Raw genomic sequence first — 12,665 nt, 5'->3', positions numbered from 1 at the left:
AAAAAAAAAAAAAAAAAAAAAAAAAAAAAAAAGAAAGATGAAAAAGTGCTCTGAAAAGTCTACGTACTACATAACTAACTGTAAGCGGTAACAATTATATCTAGAAAATGACAGAAGTCAAATTGTGAATGGACTCAATAATCATTTATATTGAATATAAATATGAAGGTTCTATTATAGGCAAGTTTTTACATAATCAAATCTAATTTTCCACTTTCTATAGCCATTTTAGGTGTCAAACAACCTGAGGAAACATACTGTACGTAATTAAAAACCTACCTTAACTTCCAATTTCAATACTTGGCCTTTACTTAGGAAGCTCTTCAGGACTGTTTTTAATTCGGTAAGAGTGGCTTCATCTAAAGGCTAAAAGAGGACAAAACCATCCTTTAAATTTAGATAAAGCAAAACAGAAAGTTACTATAGTTGAAGGAGAGAAAAAACATCCCTCTGGCAACATATCACCAAGACAGGCCTTGTGAATTCCTCTGTTAGATATTTGAGGACCCATACTGGAGTTGGGCTGCAATGGTCATTCATCAATGCTGGTGCCGGGGTGTGCAAAGGCCCTGCCTCACAAGAACACCCGGGCAGCTCACACTGGGAGGTGAGGTTCACTTACTGCCCATCTCTGCTCCATGGTACTCGCAGTACAACTTAGAAGTGATGATTAGGGGAAAAACCTGAAGTTTATAATGACTGAGGATGCAGCCTGTCGTCCGTGCAGCTCCCCCGGGTGCAGCCTGAGTCTATTATTCCCTTGGATGAAAAGCTGCAGTTTGACCTGGGATCTGCGGGTACCAGGAGCTCTGGCATGCCGCTCCACTCTGCAGCTCACAGAGAGCCCGGGCAGGCGGCTGGCTCCTGAAGTCAGTACAGCTCTGTAATCTTGTTCCTACAGAGCAAGTGCCCTGACCATCCAGTGTTCTCTCCTTTTTGCCCCAACTTTTACCCCCGATTGGGTGAGAACGGCAAATGTTGCTGAAGGAGCGGCGTTTCACCTGTCACAAATCCTACCTCCAAAAGCTAGCAAAGAAGCCTTTAAGCTCTGCAAAGATCCAACAGTGTCTTTCGGGGGGTGGTGGTGGGGAAGTCTATCAGTGCTCCATCAATCATTCGCTGAGGCTCTGAGGTTAGAGAACTCAGAAGTATACGCCCACCTTCCATTCAGACACATGCTGCGTGCTAAGCACCTGTGTGTCCCAGGCATTTTATACCACCATCTCCTTTAACATGGACAACTCCGGGAGGTCAGGTGTTATTGTTCCCATTTTACGTGTGGGAGAACTGAGGCTCACAGTGGTTAAGAAGAACTCACCTGGGCAGGAGGGATAAATTGGGAGACTGGGATAAACATATACACATATATATATACCTATAAAAAATAGATAATGAATAAGAAACTAGTGTATAGCACAGGGAACTCTACTCAATACTGTCATGCCCTATATGGGAATAGAATCTAAAAAAGAGTGGATATATGTATAACCGATTCACTTTGCTGTATACCTGAAACTAACACAACACTGTAAATCAACTATACTCCAATAAAAATTAATTAAAAAAAAAAAAGAACTCACCGAAGGTTCCACCAGCAAGTGAGGACTAGTACCAATATTTGAAATCAGTTTATCTCTAAAGTCTGTGCCCCTAGTCATTAATCAAGGTGTGTGTGTGTGTGTGTGTGTGTGTATGTATGTATATATATATATATATATATATATATATATATATATATATATATATAAGGGTTGAAATTATTTACCCGGGAGACTCAATGTCAAAAACATTAGCATCAGTTGGTTCTAAGAAACTTACAAAATCATGTCCTTGTAATCACTGAAGAATGACCTGCACCAGTGCTTGGCCATGGCGATGGCGTGACCATCTGGCCAGGGAAGCCTGGTCTGAGCTCTGTGGTCGAGGAGAACCAGTGCAGTCGCGGTGGGCTCCGGAGAACATCTGAGCTGTGTTGATTCTCAGCCAGGAATGTGCTTTGGGGGCGCCTACTACTGAACTACAAATGTACGAATAGGTACTATGTGCTAAAATGTCTCCTTGATATTATGCTCTTCTGGAGAGTTAGAATAGCTTTTCAACACTAGAAATATTAATCTGGGTGAGGTCAGGTGCTGCGCACCCCGCGGACATCTTCCATGCTCTACTGATAATCAAGCCCCACAGACTGCTTCCCTACCTTGACTGAACTACAGCGGGAAGAGAACACATACTTAAGACAACAGCAAAATTAGTTCTGGGGAGGCAGTGCAGATGAAGCAACACGGACTTCTGAGAGAGAGGCCTGTGTTCAAATCCTAGCTCCACATGCTGTGCCCTCGAGCAAGCAACTCATTCCCCTGGGCTTCAGCTTCCTCATCGGTAAAATAAAGATAATAACACTTCTGCTTCACACAGACCTTTGATATTAAAATAAAGCGCCCAGAATAGTGTAGGTTTCAAAATTCAGTCCACTTCAGCAAGTCAGTAAGACCAAAGGGCCCTTCTGCCTTACCCCTTCCCACTCACCACCGCAGAAGATTAGACACTCATTTCAGTAAACTACGTAGTGTGATATTTACAAAATAACTTAATGTAATGGAACATAAACCAGTATTTCCCAACACATTTTTAACCCAATCTACACTCTTTATGAATAATCACTGGTTAGGGAAGCACCAAGAAAACACGCTGGCCCTCGCAAAGCACAGGTTCACAGAAACTGGTATAAATGAAGCAAACCGCCCAAGTGCTAAGTCGCCTGTCCTGATTTCTTGATTTTAGCCTTTTTCTTTCTGTTCTGCAAAATGTGACACAGGGGATGTCAAGGCAAATGCAGCAGCAACAGCCCGTCACCTACAGATGCGGTGGCAACTGTGCAAGGCACTTCTCCCCGGTGGACACTCATCATGGTGGAAAAGGCAGAAATGACCCCAGCGGTATTGTTCAAGCGACCATTTTCAGCAAGCAAATCTGGGAAAGTAAAGGTATTTCACTTAAATCAGGTCATTCATGAAGCATTATATTCACCTCGAATGCAAACTTAGATTTGTGGCCTTAAAATTCAACATCATTTAAGAATGTGAATGGAGAAGATGCAACTTATTTAAAAAGAATATTCAATGTTCAAAAAAAAAAAAAAAAAAAACCGGGCTTTCCTGGTGGCGCAGTGGTTTAGAGTCCGCCTGCCGATGCAGGGGACACGGGTTTATGCCCCAGTCCAGGAGGATCCCACATGCCGCGGAGCGGCTAGGCCCGTGAGCCATGGCCACCCCAAAAAAAAAAAAAAAAAAAAAAAAAAAGACTGAACAAACAAGGATTTAAATTTGTAAGGGTGTGTGTGTCTTACATGGATTTGCAGTAGATTTCTCGATACGGCTTTCAATCTGATTTTCAGGTTTATGCCACAGATACCAGTGTTGGCCATAAATCCCGAAATTAACACACTGTCTACATTCACTACACGCTTTCTTTGAATTCTGAGTGATCATGGGATTTGAAAAGCAACTCAAATGTACCAAAGAATGCAAATGTCTTCAAGGACAGGGGCACAGCCACTGGTTACAAACCATTTTCTTGGTATGAGTCCCACTGGTCTCGTCCATGGGTTGAAACTGTGCAATCAGACATTCTTGCATCTTAATATCCTTTAGACAATGCTCCTCAAACTTTAACGCCCAAACAAATCACTTGGGAAGCCAGTTAAGATGTAGATTGTGACTCAGCAGGCTGGGGGAGACCAAGATTCCTCACTGCCGAAAGGCAGGCAGTGCTGGGGTTCCTGGCCCATGGAGGACAGTTTCAGTAGCAGAATTTTCAGAGACTTCAAAAAAAAACATCTAATACTTACTGATCAGGTTGGACGTGAGGGGAGAAAACTTCTCTTTTGCTGTCATGTCATTTAGGCTTTTCATTTTAATGGAACGCTTTACACAGGGATTCACAACAGAAGCAGCCATTTTGGGTTCCTTCAAGATTTGCTGAAAGTACCAAAAAATAATTTCTTAAACTCTTTAGGGCATAAATGATCCTAGCTGCCATACACATATGTTCTGATGAATCATATATTTCATAAATAAAATTGGCACTCTGAAAGCACATGAAGAGAAGTTTACAATCACAAAATTTGCTTTGCTTTTAAGATGATTTTACACAGGATACAGTATTTCTTGAAAATACTTAGAACCACTTTAATGAAGTTTCTTAAATTTATTTTTGCCTTTCAAGAGAGATTACAGAAAACCTAAGCAGCCAAAAGATTTAATTCACCACCTATTTTAATGTATCTACTACGGGTAATACTCTAGTTTTTCCCATGCTAAGCGGATGCTAATGATGCCCACACTCAAGTGTAGGCCTGACAAGATGTGCTGACTGCAGGCGGCCCCCTGGCCTTTCCCTTGGAGGGGCCTCTCCCTCTCAGGCTGACCCGGATTCTGTTCTGCCCCTCAGAGAGCTCAGGAGAACCAACCCAGTGCTGTGCGGGAGCTCTGGGGCTTCCAGAGCAGCCCCAGTCAGTCTGGAAGGAAAAACGGCCAAAAAACGGGAGTGCAATTACCATGAGAGACACAACTTTGTCTCCATTGTGTTACCTCACCAACGTCTGGTCAGTGATCACGTGCAGCTTCCAGCACTCTGCTCCCCTGAGTGTCAGGCCAGAGCTCCAGCAAACCAACGGCTGTTTCCATTTGGGCATCTTTCAGTCATGCACCTCTATCAGCCCCTCAACCCCTCTGTCAGCACCCTCTCCTGGGCTCCTGGACAGTTTCTGTCTCTGATCCTAGCTACCTGCCTACACTGCTGTCTAATGCTAAAACCTCAACTTGAGCGACCCCAAAGAAACAATATTTTTCCATAAAAACTGCTACTTATACAAACTACAAGCATTCCGGAGTTGGAACCATACAGTTTTTCATGTTTCTTATCTGTTTTTGCTGCATCACCCATGGATAGTTAGTGACACCTGGGCAGCATCACATTTTCCTCTCAGTGCCAAGAAATGGCTGATTTTCTTTTATAAAGAGTCTTAAGGTAATGGCCTCCTCTGTATGTCTCCACGTCTTAACCGACTTCAAGTTTTAATTAAACCCCATTCTAACGTCCACAAGCCAGGCCACTGGCCCCTTGGCGAACACCGGTGCTCAGGTCTCAAGTGGGTGTGTGGGACGAGCGGCGGGCAGTCACCGTCACCTCCCAAAAGCCTGTGTGTGACCCTGTCTGCTCCTCCTACCCGTCCCCCGAGTGTCTCCAACAGTAAGTATGATTCTGTCAGAACAGTTGACGGTACCAACTGAGATCAAAAGCGTTATCTGCAGAGATAGATGGACGAAGGGAGGAAAACAGTGCTAAAATTATTGTCTGTTAGGACGAAAGTTCCCACAAAAGCTCAAAATGAAAAAACGAACAAAACTTATTGTTCTATACAACTAGTCTGTGAAGATTTTTATCCCCTCTAACAAACAGTAAGATTTAAAAAAAAAATCTTCAGAAGTTGATTAAAAATTACAAGAAATTCTTAAAACATAAAATCAAAAAAAGAGCACAACTTTCTCTGGAGAGATTATATACTAACTGTACATCCCCCTCCTTTAATACAGAACTTACTGCCAGAAGTGGGAACTAGAAAGTACTGTACCGTATAGAGTACAGTAGTACAGCATCTTTATTTCAAGCCCGGGATGTGAGTGAAGTTGCAGCCCTCCGTCTCCTGTTGCTGACGACCCTTCCGCTCTACCATCTCCCACCTCCTCTCTCTCCTCCAGTCAGTAGCTCTTCCTGCCTGTTCATTCGATGCCAGCCCCTGGATGTCAGCTGTTGCACTGTACTACTGTACTTTTCAAGGTACTGTACTGTAAGGTTAAAAATGTTCTATTTTTTGTTAGTTTTTATGTATTTGTGTGAAAAGTATTATAAACCTACTACAGTACAATGCTATACAGCCAATTGTGTTAGTTGGGTACCTAGGCTAACTTTGTTGGACCTATGAACGTGCTCTTGGAACGGAACTGGTTCGTATGTAGGGGACTTACTGTAAAAGGAGCAGGGGAAGAAACAAAATATGTTAACTAGAAAACTCAGGGGAAACTGCAGTGGGGATTCTTCTATTTAAGTTACACTGTAGGCTTTTGTTAATTCAGTTCATTTACTCTTGTTTTCATGTTCAAAAAACACGTAAAAGTCAACTTTCCCCCGTAGCCTTGTGGTCTTTGCCAGTTCTCTATGATCGTCATGAAACTCTTGCACCTTCACTAATTTTGCTGCCCAGCGTGCTCTGATCATTTTCTCCTCACAAAAGGCTTCATAAGGAAAATAAATTCCCAGTTAAACAAAATCATAATATATTCTAAAGACTGTTTTGGAAATACCTGGCAATACAAGCAAAGATTATCAAGGTGACTTTTTAATTCTCTTTTGAAATGACAATGTTTCTTAAATTACCATCTTAAATTTAGATTTTCTATTTCTTCTCTGAGCCCCAAATCTTGGTTCCTAATATTAATATCCTTACTTGTGTCAGTCTGTACCTATTATACAATAGGTTCAGAACGATAATACCCAGTATTATTACTATCAACATCACTACAGAAAATATGTTTTTCCTTTTTCTTGCAACTCTTTCTCTTAGGATATACCTCATTAGGGATGCAGAGTCAAATATCTAAGCAAAATATATACAATGAGAACTTAATAAGTAATGAACAGAAAAGGCTACTTACTGCTACTCTCAACAATTCCTTTTCTACTTGTTCCAGTTTATTCTGTTTAGATGCCGCAGAATAAAGAGCAGTGGCATAGCGACCTTCGATACCGTATACCTGAACAGGTGGCTTTAAAAAAAGGGTGGAGGAGGGGAGGAAGAGAAAAGGAAAATCAGTTAAGACAATACTACGGTATCAATAGCAGAAAGAAATAGTTATAATTTAAAAAATACATCTTTTATAGCACAAACCAGTTTAAATATGTCATCAAAGAGCTATCCTGAATGACAATTCTCAAAATGAGGGATGTTTCCTTGGCCAGGTCACTCTATCTGTGAGCTTCCAATTTCTCATCTTAAACTGAGGGGTTTAGGAAACATGGTGTCTGAAGTCCCCTTCCGCTCTAACTATCTATAATTCAACTATGTTAATTATGAGATGAGCTTAGGATTCCTTTGAATTCAATAACTACTTAGTTCCAAGTTTGGGAGGTTTTAAACACTGATAGAAGGCAGTTTTGAACACGTTAGAACCAGGAAAACAGGTGTTTATGAAACATACACAAGCATACTTTTATACATTTCAGAGTAATACTGCAAATATCCCTTACAGAGCTCCATAAATGTTCAGTTTAATGGAGCCCTTTAGCAATTTACTAAGTGCCTGAGGCTTGAATTATTTTTTACAATGAACCACTGGCTTTTAAAACCACACTACCATCAATGTATGACTACGTATGCTTAGTGGTACTGTGTGATTGTAGTAGAAAAGCTTAGGCTTTGGATGATCAAGATTTAGTTTCAGTCCAGCTTTAAGACTAAGCTGAATAACCTTGGGCAAGTTTTCCCAAAGTCTGTTTCGTTTTTTGTAAAATGGGAAGACCAGCTACCTCCCATCACTGTTATCGGGTTTTAAGAAATTCTCCTACTTAAAGGTTATGCATGGGCCTGTCCCACAGCAGGCATTCAACATTATTCCATCCCCAGCCCCTCCACCCCCATCATATTTGGGGGACCACAAATCATGCAGAAAGGTTTAGGGGTAACTATACAAAATCCATGCCCTAAGTGTACTGCTGTCTGATTCACACACATTCATCTGCTTTACAATTACAAAAGACATACCCTCACAAGCTTGGCAAACGGCCTGACCACAGATGTACTGAGGCATCGCACCTTTAAAACAAAAAGAGAAAGTAGATCCAAATGAGACTAATTAAAGGATTTCTGCATTTAAACCTGCAATAATAAACAGTAAACATGACTTCTAGATGATTCGCTTCTCACGTTTCCTTGTATCATCACATAGATTACGTGAGGGTGAGCTTCTCTTTATTACCTAGGAGTAAATTTCCCCACTGGAAATCATTCCAGGTCGCTTGGGAAATTGCTTTTCTACCTCTAACTTCCTAGTTTACTAGGAATAGGCTGAGGCAAGCACACCACTATGAGAGAGAAAACACTAAGTTTGGTGAAATATGTCTTCCAAAAAATTTTAACGAGATTTTCCGCGTTTATATTACCACCCTCGAGCATGATTTTAATAAAAGGTGGGAGGATTCCAGGCATGGTCTGCAAGAGATGGAGCTTCTCAGAATCCAAATGCTATCTGAAAATACAGACAAATTCTTTGGGTACTCCAGCCCTCTGATGTGAGAACAGGCCCTAGTACCTTGTCTATCAAAATACTACCTTGATATTGTTGAGATGGTATCTTGTCTATCAAGAGTTTAAATGGCACCTGCAAAGGCACAGGTCACCTTCAGATAATTCCAGCTCTAAGTGTACTACACCGGTTGTGAGGGTTAAAAGACTTTATAACACTTATTGAAAACTTACGGAAGCTGTACGCTGTCATGATATGTAAAGCATCATGTAATAAAAAGAGCACGAATTTTCTTTCCAACTCTGTGGATTCGAATCTCAGTTCTACCCCTCATTGGCTGAGCAGCCAAGGACGAGTCATTTTAACCTTTCGGTCTCACTTTTTTATTAAAACGTGAAATGTGCTTTTACAAATATTCCTTAGCATTACTGGTGACCCCGGCCAGGTGTGACCACCACAACATACAGAGATCCCCCTTCACCTGTGCCCTTCAAACCAGCTGCTTCTCGGGGCAGAGAACGCCAAGGTAGGACACACGCAGCCCTAAGCCCACCGGCCCGCGCGCATCCCGGGGGGAAAGCGGGGCTGCCCAGGCCGCCTGGCGTCGCCCCCCACTCGCCTGGCCCCGCGACCTTGAACGGCGGCCACGCTCCCCAGCTGTGGCCTGGAACCGTGGAACTTAGGGGTCTGGTACGAGTCACCCAAGGAGGGCTTCTCCCGCTGGCTTTCAGGACCTCCGTTCTCTCACCTGCAGGGAGAGCCGAGACACTGCCGGCGCGGCCATCTTCTCCTGGCGGCTGTAGGTCAAACCAGAGTTGGCAAAAAACGACCAAGAGCGCACGCGTGCGTCAACGTAGCCGCTCTGCCTGCTGGGAAATGTAGGCGTAGGTCGTCATGCCGCATGCGTAGGGATCTCCCTCAGACTGGGAGTTGTAGTCCTTAGAAGCGAGTGGTCAGGGCTGGACCCACAGGGCTGGCGGGTGGGACTAGTGGGCTCGGACAGCACCTGGAAATGAAATTCTAGAGTTACTAAGTGACCCTTATTGTAGAATAGATATAGTGCCCTTAGCTTAAAATTTCCATTTAGATAAGTACGGTGGCATTTTTTCCATTTCACATTCATCACTAGCATCATTAGCGTGTTTACCCTTTCTTCCTACCACGCTAAAAGGTGATCAAGCGCAGTTCCTCGCGCTGTATGTATATATAAACCCCGAGCCTTACAGCTCCAGCAGCGGACACTACGTGCCCAGTACCTGGGCCCTGACTGCTCCTGCATATCTGTATCCCACCTCCGCCCCATCTCACCTGAGTACAGCACTGACCTCTTGGTTTGTGCGGACGCGTGAGGTTCTGGTGTTTAAACACGTCCTTCTGGGTAAGGCAGAGTGATTATCTGAGAACCATACCTAAAAATAGAACTGGTGTTTGAGCAAGTGTGACATTAAAACTGAGAACCCAACACTAGCTTTGGCTAGTTTCTCTGCATTCATAAAAACAACCTATTTTCAACCCACTTCCCTCTAAATGGAATTTACTCTAATTTTCTCTTGTGTACAGAAGAGAGTTGGCTGTTGGTTGGAGTTTCCTGGTTGCAGTAATGGGTCCTATGGTCAATTAAGATGTCTTTCTGCTCAGATCTATTATAGGAACACAGATTAGGTCCTTAATTTACCCTTTTCGAGTGCAGGTTTCTCATCATTACATAAACTTGTTAAAATGCAGAAAAGTAGAAGGGATGTAATTGCCCTCTTTTCGAACACGCAGAGGCAGCTGTTGTTAATACTTTAGTGTGTTGTCTCCCATTATTTTTTCAGATAGTAGTCTGGACTGCCCAGGCTTGAATCGCAGTCCTTTCATTGACCTTGGCCCAATTATATAACTTCTCTGTGCTTCAGTGTTCTAATCTATGAGTATTAGAATAGCACCTACCTTAGGGCTGTTAGGAAAAATGAACAAGTTGTATATCTATCTACCTATATCTCTATAGATTTAGAACAATTGTCTGACAGACTGGCACTGAATCATGTTCTCTATTTTGTTTTTATATTCTGTAACTTAATCATTCAATAATTTTGAACATAATTCTGATCTGCCTTTTTCTTTCTCTCCATTTTAAACAATACTTCATATCCTGAGCATCTTTAGACACAATTTTTTTTTCTTCTTCCTTAGGATAACTTCCAAATAGATTTCCAGAGCTGGCACAACTTGGCGAGAGGGTATGAGCACTTTAAAAGTCTTTGATGAATGAGGCCATGCTCTTTTCAAAACTTTAAACCAATTTATGCTTTCACTAGCAGTGCATAAAAACCTTTGTTTTACTTTTCTCTGCAAACTCTTTTGGGAGGCTGTCTTCAAACATGTCTAATGGAAAGTATATGCATTATGCAACACATTTTATTGAGCACCTATTATGTGCAGGCAGCTCTTCTATACCCTGGAGGTACAGCAGGGTACAAGACAAGGTGCTTGCCTTCATAGACCTTATATTCTATGTGGAACCAAACCACAAACCCCATGTTTCCTAATGTGTGGGTGTTATTAAATGTAATTCAAATCAAAAGTTCTGGGGCCAAATATACTTGGAAAATTCTAGACTATCGCATTAATAATTAATTATAAGGAAGCTGTAAGGTTGCATAGCAACAGGGAAAGTCCCTCTATTTCCTTTGTATTTACCCCCATCTCACTTCAGCCCTTTGCATTTTGCCAAAATAATAGTTTGTGGTCGTTTGAATTTTAGGGTTTATCAAATGGTTGCACATGTATGGTTTCATTTTTATTTTGAGTCTCAGGATAACTCTAAGATGTAAGTAGTCTGGTACTCCCCTACTTTATAGGTGCTGAAACTTCTTGGATCCTGTTTGGGCAGCTCATCTAGGAAATGGCAGTTCTGGGTCTGTCAGATTTTGATGCCAGTGTATGCTGCTTACATCTTGGTGATCTGGCCAATTGGAGAAACACAGAAGCAGCCCTGATGCCTGACGCCTCCACAGTCAAGCCTCCCTCCACCTGCTCATGGATTCCTGGGTGCCTGCTGAAATCTCACAGCAAGCAAAGCCCAGCAATGACCAGCTAGGGCCTCAGAGACAAACTGTCACGAGGGACCAGCTGGCAGCAGTTTCCCAGATGGAGGACTATCAAACCTTCTTATATGCAAGAATAGAGAATTTGAAAGAAAAAAAGAATTTTGTCCCAAAGAAGAAGGGGAAAGACTTAGCAATTTACTTTTTTTTTTTTTTGTGCGGTACGTGGGCCTCTTACTGCTGGGGCCCCTCCCGTTGCGGAGCACAGGCTCCGGACGCGCAGGCCCAGCGGCCATGGCTTATGGGCCCAGCCGCTCCGCGGCATGTGGGATCTTCCTGGACCGGGTCACGAACCCGTGTCCCCTGCATCGGCAGGCGGACTCCCAACCACTGCGCCACCAGGGAAGCCCTAAAGTGAGGTTTTTAAATAGGACCAGTGGGGTAAGGTCAGGCTTAGATGGATGATCGTTAGAAGCCAGCCAGAGGGCAGCGGGGAAGCCCCAGGCACACAGGGACAAAGGAAAAGAGCTATTCAAGAGCTCAGAAAAGAGAACCCACCAGCTTCGCAGTCGTGCCAAGTGTCTGCCCACCTGTGTCTCAGGCTTACCCTTCCTGGCCGCCCCCCCCGCCCCCCATGATGGTCATTAGGGAATAAACTTCATTCACAACGCGCCGGACGTACCCCCCTCTATAGGTGACCCGCGTGATGCCCAGCCCAGCTCTGCCCCATAGATGGATTTAACCTACAGGCTCAGCCCTGCCCTGCCCTTGAGGGCCTGAGGGAAGATTATTGGAAGAGCCAGGGTCCCAAGGCTCAGCTGATCATGGTGGCCTGGGGCCACACAGCTGCTTCCCTGCGGCCACCTCTCTTGTAGACCTGCCTTCCAAGCACCCTGAGCACCCAGCCTACCCACTACCATCACGCTCTGCTCAGCCAGCCCACGCCAGGCTGGCTGCACCTCCTGCATCCGCATCAGCTGCTGGATCCCCACTCACCTGCCTCACCACAGATGGCCTGTTTGATTTCCAGGCCTGGCTCAGCCCACCACCCCGGAGCTCCACTTGGTCCAGGGGAATATTGCCGTTGCTGCTGTCGCTGGCGAATAGGTACATAGGCTCTGCTGCGTGAAAAGCATCGTTCTACGCACTTCACCGGTGTTCTCATGTGACCTCACGCCAACTGTAGGTACTATTTGTTAGCATTCTTATTTTACAGATGAGAAGCTGAGGCACAGAGAGGTTAAGAGACTTGGCCAAGGACACACAGCTGTCATGTGATGGTACCAAGAGTCAGTCTCTTAACCGCCATGTTATGCTGAGTCGGGCAATGAGGAGG

General features: G+C 43.7%; 1 protein-coding gene across 1 annotated transcript in view; it reads right to left on the bottom strand.

Moving 5' to 3' along the window:
* ATP5PO (ATP synthase peripheral stalk subunit OSCP) overlaps positions 1–9,156 on the bottom strand; it is a 22,122-nt gene extending 12,966 nt beyond the window's left edge. The window contains exons 1-6 of the mRNA XM_007446491.1: positions 9,049–9,156; positions 7,820–7,870; positions 6,714–6,824; positions 3,848–3,977; positions 2,858–2,970; positions 280–366 (exon numbers count right to left, since the gene is read on the bottom strand). Coding sequence (XP_007446553.1) covers positions 280–366; positions 2,858–2,970; positions 3,848–3,977; positions 6,714–6,824; positions 7,820–7,870; positions 9,049–9,084 — 528 coding nt within the window. The 5' untranslated portion in view covers positions 9,085–9,156. The remainder of the gene's footprint in view (positions 1–279; positions 367–2,857; positions 2,971–3,847; positions 3,978–6,713; positions 6,825–7,819; positions 7,871–9,048) is intronic.
* Between the last annotated feature and the right edge of the window lie 3,509 nt (positions 9,157–12,665).

Source organism: Lipotes vexillifer, unplaced genomic scaffold, assembly GCF_000442215.2.
Source record: "Lipotes vexillifer unplaced genomic scaffold, Lipotes_vexillifer_v1.1 scaffold1549, whole genome shotgun sequence".
NCBI classification, from domain to species: Eukaryota; Metazoa; Chordata; class Mammalia; order Artiodactyla; family Lipotidae; genus Lipotes; species Lipotes vexillifer.
The sequence above is the reverse complement of the archived record's forward strand: the minus strand, read 5'-3'. Positions and strand labels throughout refer to the sequence as shown.